The 14,849-nt window shown below is 34.3% G+C and overlaps 1 protein-coding gene across 4 annotated transcripts in view; it reads left to right on the forward strand.

Annotated features, from left to right (window-relative positions):
- LOC129940117 (protein sprint) overlaps positions 1-14,849 on the forward strand; it is a 534,823-nt gene that overhangs the window by 328,311 nt on the left and 191,663 nt on the right. Inside the window, exon 1 of one of the 4 annotated variants that reach the window (XM_056048367.1) lies at positions 995-1,907. The exons of the other annotated variants lie outside the window; for them this stretch is intronic. Within the exon in view, the coding sequence (XP_055904342.1) occupies positions 1,837-1,907 (71 nt within the window). The 5' untranslated portion in view covers positions 995-1,836. Of the gene's footprint in view, positions 1-994; positions 1,908-14,849 lie in introns of those variants that run through there. 4 annotated transcript variants of the gene reach the window in all.

A 14,849-nucleotide genomic window follows, 5' to 3' on the forward strand; every position in this document is an offset into this window, starting at 1 on the left:
CACTTCTTAACTAACTCTTCTACAACAGAAGTATTCACAACAGAGCACAAAGCCTAAAAGATGAACCCTTGTTTTAAGATATGAACTAACTTAAAAAACACAACATTATTGTATGGAAGTGACTTGACATTTTATTGCGTGTGAATTTTTAATACAATAATTATTATAATAATATTTCTACACACAAATAGTAGTATTAGCCTTAGTCGCTGGCGCTGCTTTAGCGTGAAAGTCATATTTGACATTTACTTGACTCGTAAACTACTCATAAAAATATAACGTGTCGTTCCTTTCTTTACATGTGTCAGCTACATTAGCAGCCTTTTTATTTTGTCTTTCAGTCTTTTCTCTTCCATGTACCTATACACATATGACATGACAATAGACCAAGACGACGAAAACAAACATTCCCCCATTTCTCCCCGAACGTACTCAAGTGGAAATTCACATAACACGTAATTGCTTTAAATTAAAGCCCATCAAGTCTTCATCTCCGCTTCTCTAGCTCTACGTCAGCCTTTAGGTAAGAAGAGCCAAGGTTCAAGCAAACTTTTTCATTAAACTTCGATGTCGTTTCGATCCTCCCCCACACTTCTTCTTCTGAATCAAAGTCAAGCTTCTTGACTTCTGTCAGAGAATGAGAAATGTTGTCTTGTGTTCCATTCACCCAAAAATTCGCTTGGAGTTTCTCCATCCACAGGGGTTTCCCTGCCTTGAGCATTGTGTCCGTCTTCCAATTTCTTCCATTTTGACATTCTCAAAGGCAGTTAGGGGACTCCGTCTTGGTCTCCACTGATATTCACCACACAACGCACCCCACCGGCAACGTCGTCGTCCACCGGCCCGGCCCAACACGATCGTTTTATGTTTGCATTCCGTTGTCGCGAACGCCTCAAAGTTACTCGTCGTCGCGGTCGTCTCGTGGTTGTTGGTGCTCTGCTCAGTGCTCAGGCTCACTGCTCGATCGAAAAAATGCTAAATCCGTCAGTCATTCTTTAACATTCATCGTGGACGCGTCGCGGAATGTGTACTAAGTCTGAGAGTTGAGTGCGAGTTCTGAGAGCTCATTAGCAAAAGTTTTATCTTTGTTCGTAAATCGTTTCCAATTTTTCGCACAACTCGAAAATAATTGAGATATCAAAACTGTTTTGTTGTTGCTTTTAGAAGGCGATTGTGCTCTTTTGTGGCAACATTGATAAGCTATTTGAGTGAGTTTTATTTATCTAATCACTTCGCCCTTCAAACCCCTCTATCTCTATGTGCGCGACTTCTTGAATTGAATAAGTTAGGCAGCTGTTTCTCAAGCCCCGCTGAGTTTATCTTCAAAGGTTTTTTTCTGTTTTAGTTGAAGTTGAAGTGTGATTTGCGATTTTGATACGAGATTTGTGGTTTTGAAAATTTAGTCACGCACTGAGTTTGTGCATATTTGGTGCACATTTTAATTTAAGATGCATTGAGTGTGATTCGGTTCGCGAAGTGAAGTGAAGTGATTCAGTGCGCAGCGCATTTCTAATGAAAAAGCCGGCGGCCGGCATTTGAACGCAAAATATGTCTCAGCGGTAACAAAATACCTTTATTCGGAATAAGTTCTAAATTCAATGCGGCCAAATAGTTTTTATTTAAGGGTTTGCAGTTATTTTTAGCGAACACAAGTGTGGTTTTTCAATACTTAAATTTTTCGGCCATTTTTGGAAGCTTTTCTTTTGTTGGTGTTTTGTTTTTGCTCGTGAGTCGTGGACGTGAAGACGAAGTGTGCTTTATTGCTGCCAAATTTGGAACCTGTATGGATTTTCTGCTGCTACCGTCGTCGTCGTTGACATCTGGTGTGGAAAAACGATGACCACCGCTACCACGTCCAACATAGGACGGAGTCTCTTCGAGAAGTTTTTGAATTTGGCAAACTTGAGGTGAGTAAGTTGGTCAATGATCATAAAACAACAGTTTCTTTGTTTCGAATAAGGATAAACGGTTATGTTGGGAAGTTCTTATACGATGAATCATCAAGTTCACTGGACTATGAAAAATATCGAAGGTATTTTTCTCGGGAAATTAAGAATTGTTGTCATCTCAAAGAGGTATACCTATACCTATACCTAGCTTTAACGTGGGTGGGTTGGATATGATGAGAAATTCTCTGTTTACGTTCTCTTGGATTTTCGATGAATAAAACCGACAATGTAGACAGACATTAGGTACTAACTGAACTAATTTATTGCTTTGAGTGTTTATTTTTATAATTAATTAACGTGTGAGTAGATATTTGGTTGTGGGAAATTAACTTTTATCTACTTCTTGTATTTTTTGAAGAGTTTTGTTTACAAATTGTGGTATTACAACTAAATAACTATAAACAATTACAAATCTTAATGAATACAAATTTTCTAGTAGGCAGGTGGCAGATAAAATGCCTGCTTCATTGTTCTTTCCGGTGTCAGTATCAAAGCTTCAAAAAAAACTTTGAAAAATCTTTATTCTGGTAAAATAGTAAATGCCTTTTTATAAAAGTTGTTGTTTTGTTTCAAAGAAATAAAACGAATATAATTCAATGTTTTGGCTTTAATATATGCCTAAAAAAGTATATAAGGGTTTGTCATTATGATTTAAAATGGTTACCGCGGATTGCTTCAATAAATTCCAATCGAAAGATCCTATGTTCGACTTTTTTTTTTCCAGCAATTGGGGTCATATGTCAATAAACACGGTCCGAATATTCTCTTTCAAGGTGTCAATCTGTGTATAGACAAGCTACTTCACAAAACACAACACAAATTTGTCTTTGGAGGCCCCGCCATAAGTCTACCACGTCTTCTATAAATTGATGGCTGAATCACAAACACGCTTCAGTCTTGGCTTTGCCTGACGTTTACGAGGTCAGCCATAGAAATTCAATGCATGCTATCACAATGGAGCTTTGACCTCGCGTTTCGTTTAACAATCGTAAGGAAAATAACGTAATGTGACTCCAAACGAAAGCTCTAGTTCAATTATCTGAACATTTGCTTTGTCTGACAGCTTAACAGCTGTAAAAAAATGTCAACAAACAAAATATTTGCTCTTTGGAGGGATGAAATAATAAAAATTTTATTCAAAGCAACCTCGAAGCAGGCCCACCGTAACGCAGACACTATATTGTTCTCCGTGGCATGATGGTTAGTGCGTTGGACTGTCATGCCGGAGGTATTGGGTTCGATCCCTCCCTATGTCATCTGAAGTTTTGTTCATGGCTACTGCCTCTGAAAGTCGTGAAAAGTGCTTTCTCAAAAAAGCCGTTCGGCTTTGGCGTTAAAGTGTAGGCCCCCTCCATCCCTGACAATAGTACTCGCAGATAGGAATGGTTTAGAGTTGTAAGTCACTAGATCCTAGTTTTCAAAGGACTGTTGCACCACCCAATTTATTTATTAACTTCCGATAGGAATTTATTGTAATGGGTCCGATTTGTCGAATTAAAAACTTTAATGGTTATCGACGTTTCAAGGTCCTTTGAGTCGAAATAAAAGATTTTTGGAAAGATGTCTGTGCGTGCGTGTGTTCGTACGTCCGTAGGTACTTTCGCGACGTTTTTTTAGTCGTCCATAGTTCAAGAACCAGTAACGATATCGACTTCAAAAGAATTTTGTTATGCAGATAATAATGCAGAAAGATGCAGAAAGAGCTCTTAAGAAAATTGCGTTTGTGGTTTTTTTACCATAGCAGTTTAATAAAGGTGGACATTTTGGTTAACCCTAAATATCTCACAAACCAGTGAATTGAGACTAGAGACGTGATGCCAAACCAATATATTTTTGGAAAAAAAATCCAAGTAACGGTTTTTTTATAAATAAAAAAAAACTGAAATACAAATTTGTCACCACAAAAATTTTACGAATAGGAAATGATTTCATCTCTAAAACAAGTTTGTGCAACGTTATTATCATCGGGTAAAATTTTGAGAAAAATAAAATTGACAGTTCTTTTTTATAAAAAATAAAAACCTAAAAAAACAGTGCTCAAAGTTGGTAAAAATTTAAATTCGACGCAAATATCTTTTCAAAAACGTAAGATTATGGCTTCAAACTTTTTTTATCTTATAAGAAATATTGTTTTCTACATTCGGTAAAATTTTAGAAAAATCGAATAGACAGTTTTTGTTTACAAAAAATAAAAACTTAAAAAAAAAAATAACAAAAGTTGGTAACAATTGATTTCGACAAAAATTTGAGATTTTTGCATGCTACTAATTTTATTTAAAAAATTAAAAACCTACACAAAAAAAAAAACAATACTAAAACTTGCTAAAAATTTACTTTCGACTCAAATAGCTTTTTAAAAATTGAAAATATTGGCGCAAAATTTTAGACGATTTAGTACGATGTTAAATCATTTTTAGTATGATACTAGGTTAAAAAAAGGATTTTGATAATTTTAAACAAGTTTAGTATCGTACTATCTTCTTAACATTTTACTAAAGTTAAAATCACCAAATGGCTACTTTATCTTTTTAGTATCGTATTAAATCTATGTCATACAGATTTTTCTTGTCATTTTTCTCAAATGTGACAGCGTTTTAAAATTGATAAATTGTGAAATAAAATTTATTTATATGTACATATCATAAAAAGTAAATTAATTTAAAATGTTTTCGGAAGAAGAAGATTTTGAAATGTTTAAGGATTCAGTGTTGTGTAGGAAAATTAAAAGTTTTAAAACTCGAGCAAATCCTCTTGAAGAGCTGGACGATGGTGAATTTTACTCCAGGTATAGATTTGATAAAACAACTGTTCGGTTCTTGGTTGAAAATCTTGACATCCAAGACCCTATTACAAACCGTGGGCTACCTATTTCTCCAGATTTGCAAGTTCTAGTTACGTTACACTTTTTTGGAAGAAATGTCCATCAATCTGATGTTGGTAAATAAACTTTTCTATTACTAGTCAACAAACGTGTAAACATGCACAACTTTCCGGAGGTACCATCAACTTCTCTTTCAATGTTTGTCCTTGCTGTAGACGACTTCTAGTGACTCCGGGACGTGAATCCCGAGAGAATTCACGGACAAATTGTTTCTTCACAAAGCCAGCATTTTTTTGAAGTTCGGATTTAATTTGTTGTGTAAGCCTCAAAGGCACAGTTAATGCCAATCGCAACATCTTGTTATTTTATTTCAAATTTTTATAAATTGCAAGTTAATTCCGAAAAACGAAAAAATATAAATAAACAAATAAACCACGGCGAGCTATGAAAACAAAATGAAAAAAGAAAATAAAAATTCAATGTTGTCACTTTGACATTTGCAAAAATATTAAGGTATGTTTGTTTTGTTTGCTCCACAATCTGTCATTATTTAGATGTGTTCATGTTTTTTTTTTTAATAAAATGGTTTTAGCATGATACTAGTTAGCAAAACAATAAAAAGTGTTTAAAATTAGTGAAAAGTTAGTAGATTACTATGTATATAGTAAATTGTTAACTAGTATCGTGCTAAGGCCTTAATAATAGGTTGTTTAAAATTTTGCGCCATTGTCTTCAATCTTTTGTATTTCACAGAAAATATTGTTTTCGATATTCAGAATTTTTTTTATAAGAATCCAACAGTCCGTTTTTTCATAAAAAAATAAAATCTACAAAAAAGAGTACGCAAATTTGGTAAAAATTGATGTTCGGTTCTTGATATCTCTCAAATTAATTTTATTCATCCAATTTGTAAAAATTTAAGATATGCTACTAAAATTGGTTAACATTTGTTTTCGACTAAAAATCTATGCATCAAAACTAGATTTTCAAACTAAACTATTTCTTTATATGAAAAACATTGTTGGTAATTTTAAAATTTTAATAATAATTAAACTGACAACTTTTGTAACTCAACACAAAAACTTACATACTTTTAAACAAGACAAATCGACAGACGGGATAGGAAGTAATCAGTGTGGGTTGCGTCCCAGCCTCTTTTTTATTTATAGGGTTCCCCATTCACTGTAAATTTATGGCCGGCTTAATTTTTATGAAATTAGGCCAATGATTAAGATTCCCTATGCTCAAAAATCATATCAAACAGTAACTTTTTGAGGTGTCTCAAATATTGCTTGTGGACTATGATCATTCCAAATACCACAATTTTGGTTATTGACGTACCCATTCAAATACAAATTAACATCTTCTTGTGAAAATCGAATCGGTGGTCATCTCGTTTGGGACCCATACACCGAAGACCGAAGGTGCGATGCACTGGAAGGTTGTTCAGCTTCAGTTCATTTTTTGAGCCTGCAAAATCTTTTCAAGAGTTTCAATTCTTGCATTCGATGCCGAATGGACTCTATCGTCTCTTCTTTGACACTCTGCTTCACAGTAGCAATAGCGCCTCAGGTGCGCACTGTACGGCGTATCTGAGAATGCTCAGTATTTACTAAAGTAAAGGTCACGTAGTGTGAAAACGAATAATGGTTGCTCGATTTACCGATTCTACTGAGCGATTTAAACAGCGCGATATGCGTCGCTCAAATCAAACCAATATTTTAGTAATAAATTTGCACGATTTTCAAATGTTGTTTAGGAGTTAGTTTATTGATTTTTCAATGGTAATGTAAACTGAGCATAAATCAAGTAACAGCTGTCAAAAAGACCAACTATGAAAAAAGTTTTGTCCGATGGAAAACTACACGTCTTAAAAATAATCGTTACTTAAAAAAGAAATATTAAGTTTGAATTGCTGTTACTCACCTTTGAAAGTAACCTATTTAACAGTTAAAATATTCTATAAACCCTAAATATTTAAACGTTCCCCCAAGGGTTAGCATTTTCGTACCTGGAGTAAAAAAACTTGAAACATATCTTTTCTATTTCTTATATTTTTTTGTGATCATGATAAGTTCTATGTTGGCCTTATAATTTAATTAGGTTGAGAATTGAGATCAAAAAACTTTAATGGTACTCTGTTTTTCAAATTTGAGTAGTGCTTTAGGTCAAGTCATTATAAAGCGTTAACTTCTATCTAATTGGCGTGTGCTTTTCGGTGAAAGGCATCTTTATAGAGCTTAATGATCGGTTCACACATTTTCTCTTCTAAATAAATATCAAAAGAAAAGTTGGTGGTAATTAGAATTGAATTTGGAGTTCTTTGGTTACCAGAAGTTAGAAGTTGAACTTATTTATGTTTGATTTTCCGGAGTAAAACACTATTGCATTAAAACACTATTGCATTAAAACACTATTGCATTTTTGAACACTTCACTTGGTCAGTGAAGCTTTATTTCTTATAAGCATTATCAAATTGTTGAACTTGAATTTGATGTGTGAAATCATTCGAAAATGGAAATTGTTTTTTCTTTAGAAATCTCACTTGCAGTTAGTCAAAACGTTATAATTTTTGTTTAGCACTTTAAAATCATTAGATTCTTTCCCTATTTGTTGTAAAGTTTCTTTTTCTATAAATTAAAGTTCAGTGCTGACCAGAAACAAATTTGCATAAAATATTGAGAAAATGTTGCATTTTTGTCTTCTAATTCTAAATGTGTCTAAATTTCATTAATAAACCTTCTAAATTACTCCTTTAAGTTTTAATGTGGTGATACTTGTGGGCTTGTTTGCCAAATTGAAAAACTAGCATCCACTTTGAAATATTGCCCCTTAGTATGTTTCTTTTATTGAATATTTTAGAAGTAAAAGGGTTTAGTTTTTAAATATTAGAGTTCAAGAATCTTGAGCCAGTTAACTTTTGGTCCTTTCGTAGAAAAGTGTTTTTTCAACTTAGAGCTTTAACGTGGTGAAAAAGTTGTCCTTGGTCATTTTTATGACTTAAATGTTTCTTTTTTTTCTTGCTTATTCCATTACTTCTATCAAAAATAAGGTGGCGCTACAGTCCTGTGTAAATTAAGGCCCACCCAACAACCTTCTCCATATAGCTTGGTCCCTAGCTAGATGTCTCCAGTTACACGTTCCGAGTTGGGTGAGGTCACTTTCCATTTGAGCGTGCCAACTGATTGGCGGTCTTCCTCTACTGCGATGTCCTGTGGGTGTGGATTCGAAGACTTTCCGGGTCGGAGCATTGGTTTCCATGCGCTCTACGTGACCCACCCATCTAAGTCGTTGGACTTTTGCCCTTCTGGCTAAGTCTACGTCACTGTACTTGAATACAGCATGTACTTTCCCTCATAAACCGTTAAACCCATTTTTTCCAATTCTGCCTCAATACTCACAAAAGGCCCATTCTTCCGATTATGTCCATGTCATCAGCATATGCTAGTAATTGGACAGACTTTTGAAAGATAGTGCCTTTAGTGTTTACGTGTGAGCTCTGCATTATTCATTCAAAGCCGATGTTATGAAAATCGCATGACGCGCTAAAACCTTTTTTAAATCGAAAGGTTCTGTTAAGTTGTTTATATATATTGTATATTATATATTATGTGGTTTTATACAGCTCGTCTCTGTAGATGCTGCCATACGCGATGAAAAGATGGTGGTGGTCGATTTGGTGTTCTTGGGTTTTTCCTAGGTTCTGCCGTAATGTGAATATTTGATCGACTGTGGACTTTCCTGGTCTAAAACCACACTGATAAGGACCTATTAGGTTCATGACGATGTGCTTTAGACGTTCACATATTACGGCAGAAAAGATTTTGTAAGCGACGTTAAGTAGACCAATTCCTCTATAGTTGGTCCAGTTTAGAGGGTTTCTTTTTTTCAGGATTGAGCAAACAATACTGCAGTTCCATTTATCGGGCATGATTTCTTCCGACCATAATATGTTTTTCTTGATTTCTAAAACTATTACTGTTGAGTCATTATATTCATCTCTGGCTAAAGTTGTATCTTGTTTAAAGCTTTGTCTTCAAACTTCAGTTTTATTAAGTGCCTTTTTCTTATTCAGACTCTTTTAATTTGGTTGAATATTGAGTATTGTCCTTATTTCTTACAAAAATCATTATTTCGAAAACAATTTGTAGAATTCCTATTGTTCTTCCCTTGGTTTTTTTTTCAAACTTTCTTATCCGTTAGTAGGGTTTGAAATTTAGAATTTCTTTTTAACAACGCAAAAGATTCGAACATCACTTAATTGTAGTCTTTTAAAGCCTTGAACTTGAGTCTATCAAATCATAAAATATTGTAAAAATTTCTCACAGAAAAGAGGATGATAAAAGTTGGTAACACTTATTTTGGCACGAACATTGAACTTCTTCATGAAAACTTTTTTCTTCAATATGTTATTCTCTTAAATGTATTTTCCTCTTACCCGATCCCATTCATCATAATCACGTACCCACTTTCTGCTTTTTCGCCGACATTCTTAGTCATACCCCTCTTCTGCAACACTGCAGTTTTAAATGTTTATCTCTCCATGAGAAGCTAACTGTGAACGAGTGCTTTAAAGGCCGTCAGCTTTAAAGCCAAAAAGATCTATAAAATAAAAAGAATTGTTACTTTCTCAAACTTTGTTTTCATTTCGTATACGTTTTTAATTTTCTCATTAGTCAAATGATTTGCCAACGCTAAGGTTTTGACTGGTGTTTATATTGGTGAGAGTTCCTTCATTTAGGTTTTCAATACATTTCAAATATTCTGATTCAAAAGTTCCTCAATATTGTCTAAGAATATATAAATTAATTCAAAAACTTTATCGAAGTCTTGGGAGCGCAAGCTACCTATATAGTTCAAACCACTTGAAATGACCAATCCATAGGCTTTAGAATTCCCCCTTAACATTATCAAAGTTCCATATAAAATATTGCTTTGGTTTCTAGTTGAGTCATAGTCTCATTTCGAATATTTTTATTTTCCTTTATCAATTTATGTGTAATTATTCTTGACCACGAACCTAATTCTTTTTGTGTCAAGAGCGATGTTTATTAAAGCATGTTGTGTAGACTGTAGATATAAAATTCAAGTCAGTCTTCCTTCAATCTTTGCCCCTGCGCTGCGTGTGCATCTCTCATCTCATAGATTAAACTGATGAATATTTTGTGTTCTTGGTTAGCGTTGAATTCCAAATGCTCTCGATCCCATTTCTCTAAGTAATGTTTTGATTCCCGACAAATAATCATCATCATAATAATCAACGACAGTGAATGCCTAGAGTGAGACTCCATATACGTTGCATCTGCCACCAGGCTTGCATGCTTGTGGCATGCTCCTCTCAAATAATGCATCTTGTATAAGATATATGCAAACTAATAGCTCCTTTGTCAACAAACCCAGCAGCAAGCCTCGAGATCATTTGTATTCCATATCTCTTTGTGTTGAGCTTGAATATGTACAAAAAGCGCATAGATTTGTTTTCTGCGTATAGATACAATTTATATATGTATACACGAGGCCAGGAACAAATAACAAAATGCATAGCACTCCAACAAATGACCGCCATTGTGAAAATTTTGAATGCAATCCGCGACTTAAAACTATAATTACGGTTTTTGTTGTATATTTTTTTAAGTTTTCCTCGATCTAAATACTATGTATCGCTATACCGCTATACCTCCATAGCGACCGAAACACTCAAAACCAAGATACAATGTGGCTTGAGAGAGATTGCATTGTATGTTCGACAATCGTGGAAAATAGGTTTGTTGCTCTTTTGTCTTTTACGAGTAGTTTCAATGAATTGACATAATTACAGAAACACGAAAGTAATTATGGTTGCATTTTGGTTGTTTTTGTTTAACTTCTTTTATTTTTTAAAGAGGGAAATCCATTCCCTCACTGAACTATGAGCAATCACCCCATCGATCACCATTATAGTGGATCAAAAAAGCCTGTCGAAATGTCTTCGAAAACAAATAGCTAAACTAAGTTGAAGTCAACTTAAAATGCAACACTTTTGGACTTCCTTGAAATGAAAGAAACACATCCCACAGCGAAGAGGTGAAGATATACGTTGGGGTATTTGGTGGAAAAAGATAGACCTATTGTTGATGATAACATTTAAAACTTAATAATAAAATTTAGAACACTTTTCTGTGAAATAAGAACCACTCGAAAATTATATAAGAATATGTAATTGGAAGATCCCATATAACCACATTACAATATGGTTCCTAATTACAATCAAACTTTATGTTAAAAAAGAACCTACTGTGAACAACTTCTGGAGTTAGACTATATTTCGCGATATTAAAAGCTATAAAACGAACTATAACATACAAACGACAAATAAAATATTTAATTTATCCATTTCATTTATATTTGATATAATTATACTCAGTTAGATACAACATCTTATAAGCTAGAGCAAATCTCAGTTAAGGGCTTAACAATTTACTAGTTAGCAATTTGCTTAGTATTAAGCAATTTACTAATCCAAATCCAAATTTTTAAACCTTTCTTTTCATTTAGCTAACTTATATATTTAATTGCCTTTTATTAAAAAATGAACATCCGAACATGCCTAAAACGTGACAGTTCGTGAAAATAAACAAACAAATACTCTTAAACGGACCTATTATTTGGAACTTCCAACACTGTTGACTAGACCGTTCCATCCACAACTCTTATAACAATAATTGCACAGATGTTAAATGGATTTCGCAAATTGTTTAAAGTTAAAGTAGCCATTCCGTGATTTTGAAAAGATAGAAAGAAGTTACATTCGATTAAAATTAGACTCATCATCTTTTGAGCTTTATTAGTTTATTCAAAATTACCATTTTACTTGTTGCGATAGAATTTTCATTTAAAAATGCTTCATTCGATGTTCAAAAGAAAAAGGTTGGAAGGATCAGAACATGGTCCTTATAAGGCAAGACATATGAAGTTGAACAGATCCTATCGTTTTCTTGTGGAGCTTGTAAAAAGCTCGCCCATATCGGTCATGCGTACTAAAGTGTTGTAAAGAGCGAGAGTTACACAAGGATCCTAACATTTTTAAGATCAGTGTTTGACGAATCCTAACATAGAGTTTGCTTTAGTAACGATAGAAGTAATATGGTCCGTAAAGTCGAGATTAAAATTGAAAAGAAATCCAAGATGTTTAAAACTATGAACGCGATTTATATTTTATCAGTCGAACTAGGAGTAGCTTTTTTAGAGAAAGTCACCTTGACATTTAATAAGGTTAAGCCCATTAATTTTTTCAGCAGCATATAATATAGGGTCCGCTAAATAAATTTTTGAAAATGGGCTTAAAACATCGAGTGTAGCTTCGACTGGGTGATACGTAGCGCCGTCCTGTTGAAACCAAATGTTACCTATATCATCCTCTTCAATTTTTGTGAACAAAAATTCTTTCAACATGGTCCGATAACGATTGCCATTGAATGTAACGGCCACTTCTTGAAAATAACCCAATTATACCACTGGGCCAAAATCTTCATTAAATAGTGACTCGTTTTGGATGTATCGGCATTTCAATGTATGCGTGCGTTTTTTTTGTGCCCCAAACGACAATGTTGCCTGCTTACATAACCGCTAAAAAGATGATGTTTTTGGCAAAATCGGTGTCTTCTTTAAGTCGATCGCAAGCAATATTTCCCAGTGTTGTTCAAGCGTATAAACAACCATATTCGTTCAGCGGAAGGATAAAACTAATTATCTGTCAAATCCGACATGAGCTAAGTGCTTTAAGATGTTACACAAGGGAGCAGCATTGACAGCATAGATAAAGAGTAGCGGTCCTAGATGACTACCTTGAGGCCCTCCAGATTGTCAATGAAAGGGTTGTAGAAAGAATTTGGTAAGGCCTATTTGAAAGAAAAGAAGAAACTTATGGAATGAATTGACACGGACACGGTCAATTGGTCAGTTGGTTAAAACCTTTTAAATTAATGGAGTTATAGCGTATGCACTTATGCAAAAATGTTAATTAGTAACTGTCAATTGTTTTTGTATAGAGATTTTGCAAAGGAAAACAAAACTTTGAATAATTTTTGAGATAAGGGTGAACACATTAAAAACCGAATGTTTTATATTGTTTTAACTATAATTGTAGTAGGGTTCAATCATCATAGGTACATATGAAGTGAACGAACAAGCTTACTTGGTTGATCATCCTAAGTCATCAATGTACGGACAGTTAGCGTTTTTTTTTCAATTTTGGCGGTGTTCCTATAAAAATGAAAAGTTAAATTCCGTTTTCCTGAGATTGCATAAACAAATGGGAAATACCTGGTTCATAAATTTTGAAGTCGATGTTATGACTTGACACAATGCAACAGCGCCCGAGCAACATGTTTCAGTAATATTTTACCAACTATTTGGTTCTTAATTTTGACAGAGTGATTCCTTAAACTAGGATAGCTTGCTCCATTTCTTTCAATTTGTCTACTTAAAAGTGTGTCTAATTAGGCGTTCTAATACTAATATCTTTTGACAGCACGTAGCAATTGTATTTAATTGTTGCAAGTTCCAAAAGCGAAAAATTAAAATGGTGCATTATTTTTAATTATTTATACTTATGAGTTTTTGCACACTTTTTCTATCAAATACTCCAGTGTGCTTCGTCCACAGGCAGAGGCAGACTGGCGACGACGACCTGCATGCCCATTCCATGCCGGTTGCTGCTAATAACAAACTACAAGAATGCAAAACGTTCGCTATTAATAAGTCAACTTAAAACTCTAAGCTCGCCCAAGACTTCATTGCATAATGGAAGGAAGCCAGAAATTCAGTTAAAAACAAAATGCGTAAATCTTTAAGGAAATTCCAAAACGTAGGCTGTGTTGGCAGAATTTCATTTTTCTTAATCTCTTCAGTGACATAATGAGTTAAGTTAGCTATAGCGTCTATATAGCTTATTATTGTAGCCGTAGCCGTCCCGATGTGTAGTGTGTACCTATACTTGAAGCTGATGTTCCAAAGTGGATAGGATGTGCTTTGACTGGTCTCTGGGATTCTGCTCGTGCGCGTGCTATGATCTTTTTCGACGTTATAAGTGCGTTGACCAGAAGATTGGCACATGTGAATCAGAGAGAGATTGTAGGTAGCTTAACTACACGGTCCATCCGCTTGTATAAAATACATATTTTGAGGAGATATAGAGACTCAGAGGGGCGCAATTAAATACGCAAGTGGTCCTATGAATATATACGCCATCATCCCACCAGTCAGTCTAGCAGTAAGTAAGATCGATAGATACTTATCGATCTTTATCTGGATTTTTGCCGACACACGACCGGTTCGTACATAGTATGTGCGGGATGGTATGACTCAAGATTCAAGAATATGAAACTTTGTAGGAAATGTTGGATTTATTTTTATGTACTTGGGTATTTTTGAAATATTTGGTGAAATTATTTTTGGCAGGCGAGGGACAGCAGCGATGACAGTTTTCTTGAACTGGATTATTATGTTTGATGTTATTTTGTTTCTAATAACATAAACAAACAAACAAATAGCGAACAAATAAACAGTGTGGTCAGCTTATTGAAAGTTGTATTATTTTATTGATATTGACTCAATATATTGATTTCAAGAGATTGTTTGAAATTAAAATTAAAAGAGTCTTTATGTTGAGAATTTGAAACTAAGTTAATTCACCAAGCAGCCAAGACCAACGTTTCAAGCCGATTAAAGGTTTCTGGATTATTATCGAGGCCTGTCAATATCTTTCATAGGCTTCGGCAAACTGATCTGCCTCCTCTTCAATCTGGTACTACACAAGATAGTTTGAGACTCTAAAGCATACTTGTATTATTGACGATTGTCCATATAGCAACCGACTTAAGCAGATGACATTGACATCTTATCATGAAGCCAATAAGCTATACACAAAACTCATTAATCCAAATCAAGCCAGCGGCATGAGGGAAAAACAAAGTTCATGGTGGCTTCGTCTACTAGAAACGTTGGAAGTCCAACTCCAAAAATAATAATTTGAAGTGATCCAAGTCAATAGTAGCTTACAGCCAACAGAACTAACTATAGCTTGTCAAGACTCTTTAAAT

Source organism: Eupeodes corollae, chromosome 1, assembly GCF_945859685.1.
Source record: "Eupeodes corollae chromosome 1, idEupCoro1.1, whole genome shotgun sequence".
Lineage (NCBI taxonomy): Eukaryota > Metazoa > Arthropoda > Insecta > Diptera > Syrphidae > Eupeodes > Eupeodes corollae.